Source organism: Colias philodice, chromosome 3 (genome assembly GCF_061535455.1).
Source record: "Colias philodice isolate Cphi_HAF_F1 chromosome 3, ilColPhil1 Martin Lab GWU primary, whole genome shotgun sequence".
Lineage (NCBI taxonomy): Eukaryota > Metazoa > Arthropoda > Insecta > Lepidoptera > Pieridae > Colias > Colias philodice.
In genome coordinates this window covers 6,061,284-6,078,926 of record NC_143088.1, presented here as the reverse complement: position 1 = coordinate 6,078,926, position 17,643 = coordinate 6,061,284, and the positions used below count along the sequence as shown (strand labels likewise).

General features: G+C 34.0%; 1 protein-coding gene across 1 annotated transcript; it reads right to left on the bottom strand.

The window, feature by feature from the left end:
• Window positions 1-2,166: 2,166 nt before the first annotated feature.
• Window positions 2,167-16,287, bottom strand: LOC149489669 (carbohydrate sulfotransferase 3-like). Its single transcript, XM_089714337.1, has 5 exons — window positions 15,415-16,287; window positions 14,858-15,037; window positions 10,798-11,014; window positions 5,476-5,653; window positions 2,167-3,998 (listed from the first exon to the last, which is right to left on the bottom strand). Exons 1-4 carry the CDS (start codon window positions 16,110-16,112, stop codon window positions 5,543-5,545), a joined length of 1,206 nt encoding a protein of 401 aa, XP_089570463.1. The 5' UTR covers window positions 16,113-16,287; the 3' UTR covers window positions 2,167-3,998; window positions 5,476-5,542.
• Between the last annotated feature and the right edge of the window lie 1,356 nt (window positions 16,288-17,643).

Sequence of the window (17,643 nt, the reverse complement as noted above, 5' to 3'; positions counted from 1 at the left end):
ATAGGAACCAAAACTGAGAAAATCCATTTCAAATGTCATTAAGTCTCAGTACTTTTATTAATTACATTAAAATTTTAAATTTAATCAATTATTTATTTTCATATCTTATAAATTAGCGAGCCTACGTAGAAAAGAGAAATTAGAAACGTCGTCGCTAGTATATTCATTAACATCACATTATAGGAATGAATTCAATGTGAAATCTATTTTAAAATGAAATGTATATTTACCATAATATAACATATACTTATTTACGCAGGCAAGATACCGATGTATATTACACACAATCGTGCATTCTTATGTTATGCAGTCCGTGTAAAGATGCCGAATGGTTCGATTACAATATTAATAGTTTATATAGTTTATTCGATTTGATATAATATCCATTATTCACAACGATCATAGTAAAATGAAGTCTGTTTAAACTAGAGTAAACGTAAACATACAATAATAATTGGAAGAAGTAAATTAAACAAATTAACAATAAAAGATAGCACATCATTATTGCCTTGTTACTTAAACTAAAACAGCTAATTCTTAAAATATAAACAAAACCTAGTGAAAATAAAACAATACGTATATTTATTGGTCATTACATTATTATATGGGCGTACATCGCCAGCACAAACGATAAAAGATCGTATGTACTACGAAATAAGACTAAAATCCTTTGATAAATATCAAACCTACAACTAATATAAATGACTACAAAATAAAATATTTTACTCAAACAAAATAATAATTTAAAAGATTACGTATTCGTTTAAAAACTAATATATATTTTCGTTTATAAAATAACTAACGTTTTACATGATATTTTTCCATATCCTACAATATTTTAGAATATAATTTGACAAAATACATAAAAGCTTTTGATGCGTTGCATGTTAACTAGTGCACTCGATCGACTTCCTTGTATAGAGAAATGTAATCAAATTGACTCTAAGCTTATAAATATTAAACTAAACTAATTTTTATTACACTAAAGATAATATCATACATTTGTTATAGATATTAAATATGTACTTTTATGATATTTTTAATAATTTGGTGTTGCCGTACTTTAGGAACTGATTTATGTCATCTGGAATTTTATATGCATTTATAATAATCGTCACATAATATCGAGTTATCAACGCTGTATAGTAGTATATTTGCAAATACATGAATACCTATCTAACGTAATATTCGATGACACATTAGTCCATGAAATGTTGCCTTACTTCACGATTTGCCTAAAATTATTTGATCCAAACGATTTAATGATAATTGCCTTAAAATCAAGTGCACTTAATAAATCTCACTACAGGTATGACGTCGTTTCGTTACAATGTCTATACCGCTTAAGTCTAGCAAAATTGTGACCTAAGTGGTCTATTCGTATCGAATAGCTACACACACTAAAAGGTAAACGTATACGCTTGTAGGCGTTTAATATTTTACCGATATGATATCTGAGCACACTTTTAAAAATTACAATGACTAATAATTTCTCGACTGTACTTCACTCATTTATTCGCAATTCTATTTATACCAAACCGCCGCCATTGTTAATAATTTTTTTATTGATAAATCAATGTTACATTGGACGATCATTGAATTACAACAGTGCTTAATATTTATCTTAAGGACACCTACAATCTTCATACAATAAGTTCATCACTGTTACAACAGATCGATTGATAATAAGGCATAATATAGCCGTAATAATTCATTACTTTGCATTAAAGAATACCAAAAATGAAATCAATTAAAATAATAAACGGTGAGTAAATCGTTAGCTATATTGTCAATTCTGTATGGCTGACTCCACGAGCGAGAGAATCGCGGCGATATTATCGTCGTGCCACGTATTTCTATACACTCTCTATGGAACCGTCTCCACACGGCGATATTATCGCCGCGATGCGACGAGTGGCAATGAGCGTGCGAAACGTCATTACATCGTCGCTAGCCCGCCGCGACTAGCAGCGGGCGCGCTGTCAAACGCAGCGTCATTTCAGCGTTGCCTCTGGTCTTCTCGTAGTTCTCTTCAAGGAAACGTGGCGATACCGTTACGAGTCGCGACGATACGCGGCGGAATTATCGCTCGTTCGTGGAGATTATCCGACGATATAAGGGCGGAATCGTCGCGATTCTCTCGCTCGTGGAGTCAGCGCCTAAGAGTAATTCTATATCCTATAAAAGCTAAAATGTATATGTTTGGCATTATGCATTTGCATTCATACATTTCACAGCAGGAACTGTCATATAATTACAACACAATTGATTTATCTGGACGGAGATCACATTTTCTCATAAACGTTCCCCTTCCAATGCGCATCAAATGTTTTAACAAGCATATAATATAATGCAGTTGTTCGTGTCCCTACTTGCAATGTGTTTGTATAGCATTATTAAAATTTAAGCTTATTCACGATATGCAATAACAATTCAGATCTTTGTGCTTTGCAAGCGTATTGACGCACAAAACCCATGATCAAAAGTCGTGTATAATCGTGCAAAAATACCACACTTTTATAATATAACGCCAGGATTGTCCGTTTGAATACGATTTTCAATATTTTATTTTATTCGAACAGTACTAAAATATGTACAATAAACACACCGATGTAGCGCCTAACCGAGTTTCAATCGTGACATTATAATATCTCAGTCCACATTGTAAGATGTCGATATCTATCTAAACTACAATAAGACAACTATAATGGAAGCATACAATTCAATTCCGTGAGTGCTAAAATTATTGATAGTCGACTAAGCCTTAATTTAACAATGTGAAAGTGTAAGAGGTAAAAATTGTTTGTTTTTAAAATCTCACTAATTTATCGTATCTACACTTTATTGATCAAGCAATTTTAACCTCTAATGCATGGTCCATCTTTTACGTTTTGATATTCAACACCTACGGCGTTTCACACAACCAGGACTTTTGTTTTTTAAAACAATTTGTTCGATAAATTCTAAGTACCTATGTTTGAAAAAACAACTATATCCTACCGTTCTATAAACAATTGTTTGCCGCATGTCTAAATAATCAAACTACCCCCCTTGTGTATGTTCGAAGTCGATTGCATTGTTCTTTTTGCATTAATGTGTGCAAATATGTAAAACTGTTTAAAAGCAAAGTCGCGAAGTTATTATTGTGGGTAAAGGCACTAATACTTTTAACACGTTTCAGTTATTAAATATCAATGGATCTTCTATAAATTTAATTTGTTCAAAGAGTGCATATTGTTTTAAGTTGGATGATCGCTAGCAGAACCAACGCTTGTTCATTTTACATTATAAAAATTTATACAAGACCCACACAGTCATAGTATACCACAGCAACAATCCTTATTTAAGATATAGTATAATGTAGTCAATAGGTACAAACAATTATTAGTGTTGAACCTAACATATATAAGTGTCCTAATGCATTCATTTACATTCTTAAAAATTGCTTAGAATATTCCCTTATTCCCTATTATTTGAAGTATCGTCGATTTATATTACAAACTAAATATAAGAACTATTATAAATCCTTGAACAATAACATGATAAATAGGTAAAAGAGAATCACTGTTACATTCAAACTTTCTTGAAGAAAATAATTGTTAAGAAAATCACATTTTCAATAGTACAATACGTTACAATTATATCTAAATAAAATATATCACTGTAACAGATAAAGAAATAATTTAAAATGCAGACACACCTTATGGTTGTTCAGACCAACATACCAAATAATTTACACTAAAAATTAACTACAAATACAATTAGAGTCATTTTGCAATGTGTTTATAATAAAAATAAATAATTTCACTACTTTTTTAATGTCGAAATGTTAACACAGAAATCAATTTAATACTGATATGATTAGCCATATTCAGAAATAAATGAATATAGTAAATGCTTTTAATGTGTACCTTTAGTCTCATAAAATAAAGTTGAATTTAAAATTCCTTGATTATTATCCTTATAAACTTGCATGACAGATAAATAATGAAGTTGATCTGTAACAAACAAAATAAATAATATATTAGCCATAAAATTAAAAATATGTGTATGTTAGTCCTTTCATTGGCCAATAGGAGTGAAGCATCAACAAACACATTCCATTTGAGAGAACAATTTGAAAAATTCTTTCAGTGGTATATAGAGTACTAGTGGTCCGCCCCGGCGTCGCCCGTTGTACATATTTAGTATCCTATGTCCTTCTCCTGGCTCTAAACTACCTCCCTGCCAATTTTCAGCTAAATCGGTTCAGCCGTTCTTGAGTTATAAGTGGAGTAACTAAGGGCGCGTTCCCACCGTGTCGTGACGACAGATAATCGTGTAGTTTTAAGTGTCGTGGCTTATATGTTTAAATGGAGGTGTTCACATTTAGAACGACACAATTTACTGTCGTCTACGACAGTTTTTGCAGTGACGACACTTTGTCGTGACAGTGGGAACGGCAAGCACGACAGTCGTAAAACGATAAAAAATTGTGGACGGCAACTCTATGACGTCCATTGAACTCAGGAGAGTAAACGCACTGGTAATCACCAAGCGAACGCAGAGGCGACTAGATTTGTAGCTTGCTGATGATGTGTAAACGACAAAGCGACTGCCAGGAAACGATAAAATGTCGTCGCGATCCAATGGGAACAGCTAGATACGACAGTCGCTACACGATAAAAAAATGTTGACGACAAACAATCGTTATAATGGGAACAGGTAGAGACGACAGTCGTCGAACGATAAATTAGTCGTTACGACAGAGTGGGAACGCGCCCTTACACGACTTTCTTTTATATATATAGATTAATTATCCTATTGATACAGGCCTTTAGCCGCCGTAGGCGCCGCAGGTGTTCGTCTCAGCATGATGATTCATGCTAAGACAAATAGGAGCGGAATGTGGGTAAAATCGCGGGGCACAGCTAGTGTTAAAATATACATTATAATGTACCAAATAAAATATATCGTATTTCGATAATATACATACATTAACAAATAGGTACTTAAACAAATTTAATTTACAACAAACATGCTACACACTTAAGCTTATCTTTTATAGAGGAATGTTTCCTACTATAATATTATTATAAATGCGAAAGTTTGTGAGGATGTGTGTGTGTTTGTTACTCTTTCACGCAAATACTACTGAACCGATTACAATGAAATTAAGCACACATATAGAGGGTAACTTGGATTAACACATATGACATAGGATAGGTTTTATCCCGGAAATCCCACGGGAACGGGAACTATACTATAACAGTTCTTATTAGAAACCACTATTTTGACACAAAGTATACATAACATGGTAAAGGCTTAATCAAACTAGAGCGGTAACCACTCTACTTTGAATAGGCCTTTATTCCTAGACCAAAATTATCATTTCCTTTAACCTTTAATTCAATTTACAGCTTCACAAATTATTATTAGACTACTTGTATTTGATAACAGGAACATATTTAAGAATACAAAGAAGAGGAAGCTTACCTTATAAAAAACGTATTACAATCTTCACATACAATATTGTACCTATTCCTTTCTTAGTTAATATAAGTCACTGAGTGAGGGTGTAATTGTCTAGAGGATAAAAATCCTTGCTGGTCATATGTGTTGCATTCTGGACAAGTTTATATCCCCACAAGTTTAATGCTTCCTTGCAAGCCATCTGAAATAAAAATCACAATTAAAATAATTAAAAATTCAGGTCATTCCCTATAATCAAATATGTACACAGATCACCATATTTTATGACGATTTCTTTTTGATTTGATATAGAAGATAGACGTAATTTATCATAATAGTCATTATTAAAGATATACATACAATTATAGAATCATTGTGGAAAATTTCTTACTCAATGATTCATATAAATTAGAAACGATTGACGATCTTAGAAATGCAATCCTTTCTTATATGCATGATTTAATATTTTATTGATCTATACTAATATTATAAACAGGAAACATTTGTATTTTTGTATGTTTGTATTGAATAGGCTTAAAAAATACTACGTTTAAATTATATAGAATATCGTAAATCGTAAAGTACAGATAAACATGACGTATATATTAGTAGTTTCTATGTTTACTACGCAATCCTATTGATAGTGATATGCGTACAATGCACAAGCAATTGACATAAAAGTACTTGACATTAATTGTATAGATGTAAACTAAATCAGGGAATTTGTATGATAAGTATTTGATTGTTGTCATAGATAAATGTTAAATTAACAAACGTGATAAGAGATAAGAAGCACAATAAATACATGTTTATGATAATTAATAATAATAGAATCTTATCTTTTCTTGTTTGTAAATAGCTTGTCTAGATATGGAGATGAAACATTTCACCGAAAATATGACGTATATTAAAAAACCCCGTAGGTATACATTTGTACCTTGTTGCTTGTAATCATAGAAATCTAAATAACAAGACACTAGAAGTCGTAAGCGCGCGTGACCTTGTCGCCACTCAGGTGACTTTCACAACACCAGCGTGTTCGTCACTGTTCAGTTGCTCTGGAGACGTATGTGTATAAACATGGTGTGTTTCAGCATATCCCATTGCGGAAATTCTTCCACAAGTTGTAATTATACTAATAAAGGAATAATATTTCATCGGTAAACATTTCTTTTTTAGAAATAATGCCGTTTTTCCTTAAAATTATAGAATATTTACAAGTATTACGAGTGTCACCATAGTAATCGAAATAACAATGAATGACACAGTCTACCATTCTTATTATCACGTTTAACACAAATTTCAACCTTATTTCTATGAGTTTATGTTCTAAGTTATATCTATTGAAAATTGACAACTTCTGTTGTAGAAAAGCCGAATTTTTTCGTATTGGAACAAAAAGAAACAAAACGTCTCATATACTTAGGGATGTTATTCTAAAATAAACCGTAAATTCGTGCGTTAGGATACATATTAAAAAGCTTCATTTAATATTTAAGTTAGTTTTCACTAAAATCAAGCTGTCCAATAAAAGGCACAGTTTACTTGTGTGTACTGTTTAGCTTTCGGTTTGAATGTGTTTCATATATTAATATTTAATATATAAGTATTACATTTAGTCCACCATTTCGTTTTCGAATGATAGTGACTGTGATTCCTTCGTAAGCGCTCATAGTTGTGATGATAGTTTTCAGAGTTTTGACAGCCCACCTCTTGATATATGTTTGACTTCTACCTTTTCTGATGTTTTAAAAAATTTTAACGTTATCCACATCAACGCACAGAGTATTCCGGCACACTTTACCGATATGCATGCATCATTTAATTCTAACTCCATTCACGCTATCCTTATTTCCGAAACCTGGCTCAAGCCTTGTCTTTCCTCTACCTCTTACTCCTTACCTGGCTTCAATTTGGTACGTAACGACCGTACCGGTCGGGTGGGTGGTGGAGTTGCTATATACTTACGCTCCGACTTACCTTTCACCGTTATCAGCACATCTCCACAACCGCCACCTGCCGACGAGGCCGAACACTTGCTAATTGAAGTCATGATTTCCTGCACTAAACTTCTTTTAGGTGTTTTCTATGTCCCCTCCCTTCTTATTAACTATTTTCCGGCGTTTGAAAAAACGTTAGAGAATTTACGTCCTCTCTATGACCATGTCATTCTTATGGGAGACTTTAACACCTGTCTTCTTAAAAATGACATCCGGAGTGACAAGCTTTCAACAATCGTATCCTCCTGTAACCTCAATATCCTTCCCCTTAATCCTACTCACTTCTCTCCTGGCTGTTGTCCTTCTCTCCTAGATTTGATTATTGTTTCCTCTCCTAATCTTGTCTCTAAGCACGGTCAGTGCACTGCCGATGCCTTTTCATACCACGACCTTGTCTTCCTTTCTTACCGTGTTCGTCCTCCCAAAAGAAAGCACAAAGTATTGTTACAGCGCAGTTTCCGTGGAATGGACGTTGAGCGTCTGTGTGATGATGCTCAAAAAATCGATTGGTCACCTGTCACATCTGCCAATTGTATAGACTCCAAAGTTGCAGCCTTTAATTTACTACTTACTAAACTGTACGATACTCATGCGCCAATTAAAGCAGTTAAAATGAAGCATGTTCCAGCTCCTTGGTTGACAGATGAACTTAGATCTATTGTTCACAAAAAAAATCTGGCGAAAGCCAAATTTAAACTGAATAACTCGGACTCCAATCGTGAAAAATATAAAGCAATTCGCAATCGCTGCAATACGATGTGTAGAGATGCACAACGACGCCACATTCACAAATCCGTTGAGAGCGGCAACACTGCAGACACTTGGAAATTTTTAAAAACACTTGGAGTTGGTAAATCTCAGAATATCTCCTTTCCTGTAAATATTAATTTAGATCTTATTAACAAACATTTCTCCTCGTCTAAGTCTACTCTGGACTGTAACACTAAAACTGATACCATTTCTCTTCTTTCTACCATGCAAACTCCTGTCTCTCCTCCGTTCATTCTTGTACCTTTCACTGCCAGTGACGTTAAGAAGAATACATTGGCCATCGCTTCGAATGCTCTCGGCTGTGATGGTATAGGCCGTGCTATGATTCTGCCCATTCTTGATATTATCCTTCCCATCCTCACACACATCCTTAATTTCTCCCTATCTTCGAGTTCTTTTCCCCAGATCTGGAAAGATGCATTCATCATTCCACTCCCTAAAAAAAACAATCCATCCAATTTCTCCGATTATCGCCCTATTTCCATCCTACCATTCCTATCTAAAGTTCTTGAAAGGCTAGTGCAACAACAGCTGTGCTCCTTTCTTAACTATAATTCCCTTCTAGATCCTTTACAATCTGGTTTTCGTACGGGCCATAGCACGGTCACTGCTCTTGTCAAAGTTACAGAGGATATTCGTATGGCAATGGACAATAAGCAGCTAACTATCCTTGCTCTCCTTGATTTTTCCAATGCCTTCAACACCGTTGACTTTGATATCCTGTTAGCTTTGCTTAGTTCTCTTAACGTATCTCCTGCGGTGGTTGGTTGGTTTCGTAGTTACTTGCAGGGTCGTCGGCAGCGCGTCCGGGTGGATGAATCCTATTCCTCATGGTGTGATGTTTCTGCTGGCGTCCCTCAAGGCGGCGTGTTGTCACCCCTCCTTTTTAGTATTTTCATTAACTCTATTTCTTCTAAACTTTCCTCTCTCTACCATCTGTACGCAGACGATCTACAAATTTACACCCATTCGTCAATGGAAAATCTTGAAGAAGCGATTACTCGCATCAACACTGACCTTCAATCCATTGTCGACTGGACTCATGCTTATGGTCTCACATTAAATCCTGGAAAGACTCAAGTTATTATTTTAGGCAGTTCTTATTTGCTTTCTAAGATTTCTTTTCCGGATTTAACTCTTATTTCGATCGATGGAGTCCCAGTTCCATATAGTACATCGGTTAAAAACCTTGGTATTTATATCGATCAAACCCTATCCTGGACCGAACACATAAAACAAGTAAGCCGTAAGGTTTTTGGCGTTACGTCATCTTTACGTCGATTGCGCAACTTTTTACCTGTTCCTACGAAAACTGTTTTGGCGCAGTCTTTGTTGTTTTCTATCCTTGATTATGGTGATGCATGCTTTCCAGACCTTAAGAGGAGCTACTTAACAAATTAGAACGACTTCAAAATTTTGCTATCAGATTCATCTTTGGCTTGCGCAAATATGATCATATCTCAGAATATCGCTCGAAACTCAATTGGCTGCCCATCCGACTTCGCCGGAATACTCACATCCTTTCCCTCCTGTACAATATCCTTTTTGATCCTAGATCCCCATCCTACCTTAAAAATAGATTCGTGTTCTTGGGCTCTTCCCATGAACTCGATCTACGCTCCTTGGACAACCTTACGCTTCGCATGCCCGCTCACAAAACTCGTTTTTACGATGCTTCCTTTACCGTGCAAGCTGTAAGGTTGTGGAACTCGCTCCCGTTAAACATCAGGAAAGCTCAATCTATCAGCTCTTTCAAGTATCTGGTCAAACAGCATTATCTTCACAACTAACGTTTAAATGTTTCATACGTTCTTATCTATCTTACTTACTTATATCCTGTTATTTTCTTTATTTTTCTTTATTCGCTATATATATAATATATATTATATGTATTAATATTTGTATTTATGTAACTATTTCCTACTTTTATTTGCACTTTTTATAATGCTTCGCTATGCTCCTTCTACTATCCAATTGTTCATTTTCTTCTAACTTTTCCTATATCCTAAGGTTGCCTGGAAGATATCGCTTTTTAGCGATAAGGCCGCCTATTTGTACCGCTCCAGTGTATATTATTATTGTTTGATTTTGTTATGTTTTGTGTGTGCAAATAAAGTGTTTTTTATTTATTTATTATTTAATGTGTTGATTTTGGCGACAGCGGTTTTCATATGAATTATGACATTATAGCACTTCTATGTGTCTTGTTATTTAGATTTCTATGCTTGTAATACTTGTATCTCCATTATTTTACCTTATAGATATTTTATTACGCACCAGGTAACTACCGACACTACCGATACCTACACTTGCTAAGAATTCTTTGAATGTATAGGCATAATACATATATGTACATTATTATGAGGGTTAAGGTGGCAGTGAATAAGAAGTAGGTACATTATCCCCTTGTGAGGTATGCAGCAAGTATACTCCACATCTATTTTATTGATAAAGTTGATTTGTGAAATTTATACCAGTACCAGGCATAAAAAATTATATAAGTATCTTCCTATGATACTCGAAAGGTCGGACGAATGCATTAAAATCCACTGCCAAAAGCGATCTGAAAACCAACCTGTATTTCTTCTACATAATTGTAATCTAGCACATTCCTCCATTTGAAAGGCACTTCGCGGGAGACCCTGAATGTGGAACTGACGCCGGACACTTCGACATTCGTGTGAGAGACGAGGAACTCCTCGACTGACGTCGTTGGGTTTATTCCTAGGAACTTTAGAAGCCGGGGCGTTGTGTTGTTCGGATCTAATGCTAATTCTTCGTAACGCTGCACTCTGAAAAACAATGCATATAAAACATATCACTACATAGTATGAAGCAAAGTCGCTTTCCGCTGTCTGTGTGTTTGTTTGCTCCGATCTTTAAAATTTCGCAACAGATTTTGATGTTTACTTTAATAGATAGTGTGATTCAAGGGAACGTTTTTAGCATATAATTGACTAGGTTTTAGACAAAGTGGGTGGAAAGCTAGTACCTATCTAATTAAATAAAACCGTTAGCATTCCCATCTCCCCGATACAGTGTGATGTGCGTGCCTCTTGGCTTTGCCTAAGATCTGGCTAAAGGTACAAATAGACTGTTAAATACATAAACATTCGTGATAGGTACGAATAGCATTGGCTGAAACTTCTAGCGGAACATTTACCGCTCTATTATAATCCGGAATGGATTAAGATTTTAGCTTCAACAAAAAATGTACTTCAAACATCCTTTACTAGCGGAAAAATAAAGCCGAATACATTAATTTGTTAAGAATTGAGAACAACGGATTGGTATATTCAAATAATATTAGCTAAGATTAGTAATAATAATATAAGCTAAGGTAATAGGTACCTAAAAATGCTTCTAGACCAACATTATCACAGGATTGTTAGCGTTATCTTGTATATACAGCGTAAGCATATTTTTTGTCAACTGTGAACTAAAATAAGCTGTACAAAAAAAAATACGACGCAAAACAAGTTATAATTCCTTTAACAGTAAACATGGCGCGATATTTAATAATTAATACATCTAGCAAGCCATCGCTGTAATTGTAGCATTCGTGGCAAGGCCAAATGCACAATGGTTATAAATACACTCTTGTGCATTAAATGTTTGCACTACTTTCTCGGTTGATACTTGGTAGGTATATCTGTGCATTGCACTTCTGCACACTGAGGCGGCCGAGAAATTCACCATTCACTGTGAGCTGGCAAAAAGCCAAATTCAATACCTCTTTTATTCAGAAACTTTAATCATGAATAGAGATTTCTTTAGGGCTTTGGTAAAACACTTTTGGTTTGACAAAATTAAAACTTTATCTTGATGAATATCAGAGAAACGAGGGTATGCCATATTTTTTGCATAACTCCCTTTGAGAACAACAACGTAATGAAAACTATAATTGAAATGCAAATATTAAATTCCCTATTTAACAGTGCAAAGAGAGATTAAGTAGGTATGTCCCTAATTTTTAATTAATACCTTGAAAATTTAACTATGTACTTAAATAACTACTAACTAAACATTATATTAGAATAATAGTTTACGTAAAATTAGTATTTCCATAAACCTCGCGTAATTTTAATGCATGAGCACCCAAGTATAAAATAAAATGGTAAAAATATGGTACACAGGTACAAAAAGTAGGTATCATAATTCATTAAGGATGTTTGATTCAAGACAAGAGACATATCAAGTGTTCCTTGTATTCCTTATACACACACCGGCACAATTAGCGGAACAGAAACCGATACGCGAGAACATCGTCTGGGATTTGAACGAATGGCAGCAGGATCTCTTTACTGATGAGTGCAGAGTTCTTTTAAAACAGATCAATGGGAGACAGCGAATATGGAGACACAGAGGAGAACGCCAAATATAGTCTAATTTTGAACACACAGTGGCTTATGGTGGCGGCTCGATTATGGTTTGGGGAGGGATATGTTTGAGAGCTCGCACGGAGTTAGCGATAGTCACAGGAGGGACCATGACAGCAGATAGATACATCAGAGACATTTAAGAAGAACATTTTGTACCATTTGCCCCATTTATTGGTGACGACTTTATTCTAATGGAAGATAATGCTCGTGCTCATAGTGCACAATCGTTACAGGCATATCTGAGCGACGTAGGTATACCGGTGATGCAGTTGCCAGCAAATTCCCCCGATATGAATCCGATAAAGCATGTCTGGGACTTGCTAAAAAGAAGGGTTAAATCCAGAATGCCACCCCCCAACAATCTGAATGAACTTGGAAACGCATTACTTGAGAAGTGGGAGCGGTTGCCTCAAGAAATCATCGATAACATAATCTGTAGCAAGCCCAGACGAATGGAAACCGTAATCAGAGCAAGAGGGGGAAACACTCGTTATTAATTTTGCTTTAATTTTATTGCCAAATCATTTAATGCTTACTTTTTTTATTTTTTTGTGATGGTTCATTATCATCTAAAAATTTCACTTATTTCAAATTTCTTTATTTTTCAATAAAAAACAACGAAGACTTTTCAAAGTCGTTGTTAAAAGATGTTAATCAACTTGTTATTTTGTATCTAATTACATTTTCGTCAAATATATGCGTTATTATCTCATAGTCTCACTTTTTTTTCTGTTCCGCTAATTGTGCCGGTGTGTATATATATATTAATTGTGATAAAAAAAGAGATATACAAATATCACAGGCCTGCGTAAAACAGGTCGCGGAAGAATTCCAACCAATACCGCATCATTAAAGCGGCTCGACGGAACACAGTAGGGTTTTAGTCGGTAAGAATCAGCCATAACCCACGGCTCCTTCCCCAGGGGCAGTGGGTATCTTTGGAAGATTTCCGCACTTTAAAAAAAAGGCCTGCATAAAACAAACAGTTAAACAGAACAGAAGTACAATCTTTATACAGTAGAACTCCAATTATCCGAATTAATGGGGACCGGGACCCATTCGGATAATCAAATATTCGGATAATCGGATTTAAAAAAAAAATTGCCATTGGAGAGAATAAAAGCTATGTTTTGATATTGAACTATTTTTTTATTGAATTAAATGAAAGAAACATGAAATTTTCACATGTTTTAAATATAAATAAAATGTACTTATGTACAAGTTTAGAAATAAAAATCATTGTTTTTTAAACATCTCAAGTCAGTGTAGGCACAACGGCAAGTTAAGACAAGTAAAGTCAACACTGGCTTCGCGGGGGGAAGAATAATAGCGCACAGACTTTTTTTGGATTCGGATAATCGGCGATTCGGATAGTCGGAGTTCGGATAATTGGAGTTCTACTGTAGTACCCTTTTCTCCCTCAATTTATATAAATTGGAAGGCTAATAAAAAGTTACCGCATCTATATAATTTGTTTTTTATTTAACCTTGTAACAAATAAAAGCTATATCTAATGTTTAACAACACATGCAAGTTCATGATGATGTATACAAATTTTTATTAAGAAGGTTAAATGACTTTTGTCAGTTTAACCAAAGGTTAAGCTAGTCTTTATAGCATGCAGTGGTTATGGCCCTGGCCCAAAAACATCTTTAGTAAATAGTTTTACCCATCTTATAGATATTACAATACACAGGAAAAATCTCAATGTAAGAGAAATTAAAAAATATTCTATTATTATTTCAATGATTTCAAAGACAATCAATGGTATTAAATTTTGTATTTTTAGAAAAAGACCTTTTTAAAAGTGATCAAAGCACTGAGCTTTTTAACTTATATTAAAACAGTGCATAGCAATTAAAACACAGGAAATGTAATATGTATATTGATTATTGGATAAAAGCCAAAGTAACATTAAAAATATTTTTCCCATCTATTTTTTCTACCTGAGAAATGTGATAACTATATTAAAATCATGTTAGGCCTATTAAAACTAATAAATGAGTTCATCTGCTTCTTGATGTATTAATCAATAATATAAACAAAATATTACATCATTATAAGTTTTCACATGACAGAATTTTGTAAAATTAAAATTAAAATTATAAATAACAATAAAATAACAATAATCTTTATCTTATTCAGACCACATTTTGTATTACTTAATATAAAAAAAAGAATAAGATCCACATAAAATTATAAAATAGGATAGTATTGTGCCCAACAACTAAAAGTTTAAAATAAAGTGCTTACATGAGTCGATCAGGGTAGGTCTGTAGCAGTCGGCCAGCAGCAACATAATCGCTGATCATATCAGCACACAGTAGTTCTGGCTTCCAACAGTCTGGTGAAGGCTGGCAGAAGTTGCGATGTTGTCTCGACTGCATTACTCCACGAGGATCTCGTATCAATAATACCACTTTAATATTAAGCCTGAAACATATACATTTGATAAATAAACTGATGTTTCAATAATAAAATGTTTTCTTTCATGTATTGCAATGTTTTCAAGTATGATATAAATTTCAAAGCAGATATGAGATATCTGTCACATGACTTTCCATTCTGTTGGAATATAAATTATTGAATAAATTTGAATTCCATTGTTATTACAGAGTATCTCAGATTTATATAATAATGCAGACAAAAATATAACATGAATATTTAGGTCCAAACCCCAATTAAGTTTAAGGTTGATATAATTGATGGTGCTCAGTTGATATGAGTTTACATTCAAAATAATTAATTTCAAAGTAGGACACTGGTCAGTCAACCTTAGTTCTAGATACATTAAACACAGAAATACTTACTCTTTATTCTCCAATAACTGTTTAATAAGACGTAATCTGACTCGTACCACTTTCATACTTTGAAAGGGAAAGAGTCTACAAAACTTTGATGTGAAGTCTGCATCAAAACACAGCTCTTTCTTATATTTACAATGGTCCCACAATCTTGTATTGTGACTGAATTGATGTAGATGCCCTTTCCCATATTCAAAATAGTCTTCCATTCCGTCATAATCACATTTTAGCATTTTTGTTATCATTTTTAATGCTCTTTCAGCATGTGGGGCACCTCGTATTTGAATTATTTCATAATTTAGGAGAGGTTCATAGTGATAGTAATTTCCAGGTACTGAATTAAGGACTTCACCAAGAAAAGTGGTACCTGATCTCCAAGTAGATATTATAATGCTTCTAATTGGTTGCCCACCTGATTCTATAATCAAGTCTTCTAACTTTTCCACACCAGAACCAGTGAAATTATAGTTTTGTAACTCAAGTTTAATTTTTAATCGTGTTTTTTCCAATATATTGTCGATATTCGGTAAACCATCATATGGATTAGTAGGAATTTGTTGCGGTATATTTATTTCAATAATTCGACGACTTTCAGGGGACGGACGATAGTAAGTATTATCTGTATATCGACTTCCAGCAAGAATTAACAGTACGCTGAGACCGAACGCTATACATATTGAATAAAAGTTAACTCGACGCAACATTACTATTTAAAAATAGTATAAACCAATTCCTATTACACTCCAAATAGAATAATTAGTTTTATCGATCACTACAAACTCACAGTTGTAATCATTTTTTTAAAGTTTTTTTGTACATTTTAATCATGATTCTCGTCTTTGCGTTTCCGTAGAAACACCGCATTGCACCTCTAACGCCATTTGACATATTACTTGCTCTGTGCCATTTGAGAGTTGGAGCGACTGACAACAAATGACACAAATTTTTAAATTAATGACAAATGGCAGCTGACAGAGTTAGTCAATATTGCCAGTTTCAACTTTTTTTCTATAATTATTTTAAATGCAGGCACTAGACACACATATTTTCACCATATTTTAGGCACAACAAGTTACACGTCTGCAGCTTTGCACTGTCGGCGATTTGTGATTTGGATTTTGTACTGTAATTAACGGTAGGTAACTGGCAAGCACTTGTTGTTAACTCGTTTATATGTTGCAGTCGGATTGTATAATCCGCCGTATTACAAACGGTCGGCATTTTGTAATATGCCAGAAATTCGTAATCAGAAATTTTTGGTTTGGATAAGGGGGTGGGTCAGGTTAGGTTCGTGTTTTTTAAAACTCCACAGAAATAGGAGCCCCACGTAGTGGGGCTCTGTCGGCTCGCGACCGTCTTTTTGTAGAATTTTGGAAGAAGACGAATTTTCGGCATATATTAAAAATTAAAATGCCGACCGTTTGTAATACGGCGGATTATACAATCCGACTGCGACATATATATGAAAACGTACCTAAATAATGTGTTTGATATTCTTTTAAATTTTTTATGTTTATTAATTGATATTCCTTGAATAGATATATGTTTCTATGTACTTATGTAGGTACTTAATAATTTTAATATATTAATTATATCACAATAAAAATAATGTTGGGCACCAAGAACATTCTAATATTGAAACGTCCCCACCGTAAATAAAAATCTTTCAGAATTACAGGCGACATAATTTCATTTTGTTTAAGATGAAAGAATTAAGATTGAAAACAACATTATGAATTTATACAGGGTGGAAAGTTTAAATGCAAACAGGAACAGGAGGAAAAGTACTTAAAATACTAGAGACAGAAAATTGTACCTACTGAAAGGAGACATTTCTCTATTTATCAAAAGAAATAGAATCTTATAGATCAAGAGCCCACGACGGCCAGTCTTTCCTTATTTTAGTATAAGTAATAAAGTTATTACTTATCTTTTACGGGGACTTATGTTGATGGAATTCCACGTATCTCGATGAGTTTTTAGTTACTTATTGTGTCATCGAGATACGTGAAATTCCATCAACATAAGTCCGCGTAAAAGATAAGTAATAACTTTATTACTTATATTATATTATACTATTATTTTTTTAATAATTATAGTTAACTAATGTTTTTAGTGGGTTATTTCATATTTGTTACACTTTTAGGTAGTTATGTGAATTTGATGATATGATAGTTATTTTTAAATGTGTCTGGCAAGATGTAAGAACCATGAAAACTGTCCGGCTCCTTAGGT

Excerpts from the sequence above, each read along its gene's own strand:
- LOC149489669 (XM_089714337.1), bottom strand. The coding sequence starts at position 16,112 with ATGTTGCGTCGAGTTAACTTTTATTCAATATGTATAGCGTTCGGTCTC. Across the intron at positions 15,038-15,414 it reads CAGTTATTGGAGAATAAAGA|GCTTAATATTAAAGTGGTAT; the intron begins GTAAGTATTTCT and ends TATATGTTTCAG. Across the intron at positions 5,654-10,797 it reads ATTATGTAGAAGAAATACAG|ATGGCTTGCAAGGAAGCATT; the intron begins GTTGGTTTTCAG and ends TTTTTATTTCAG.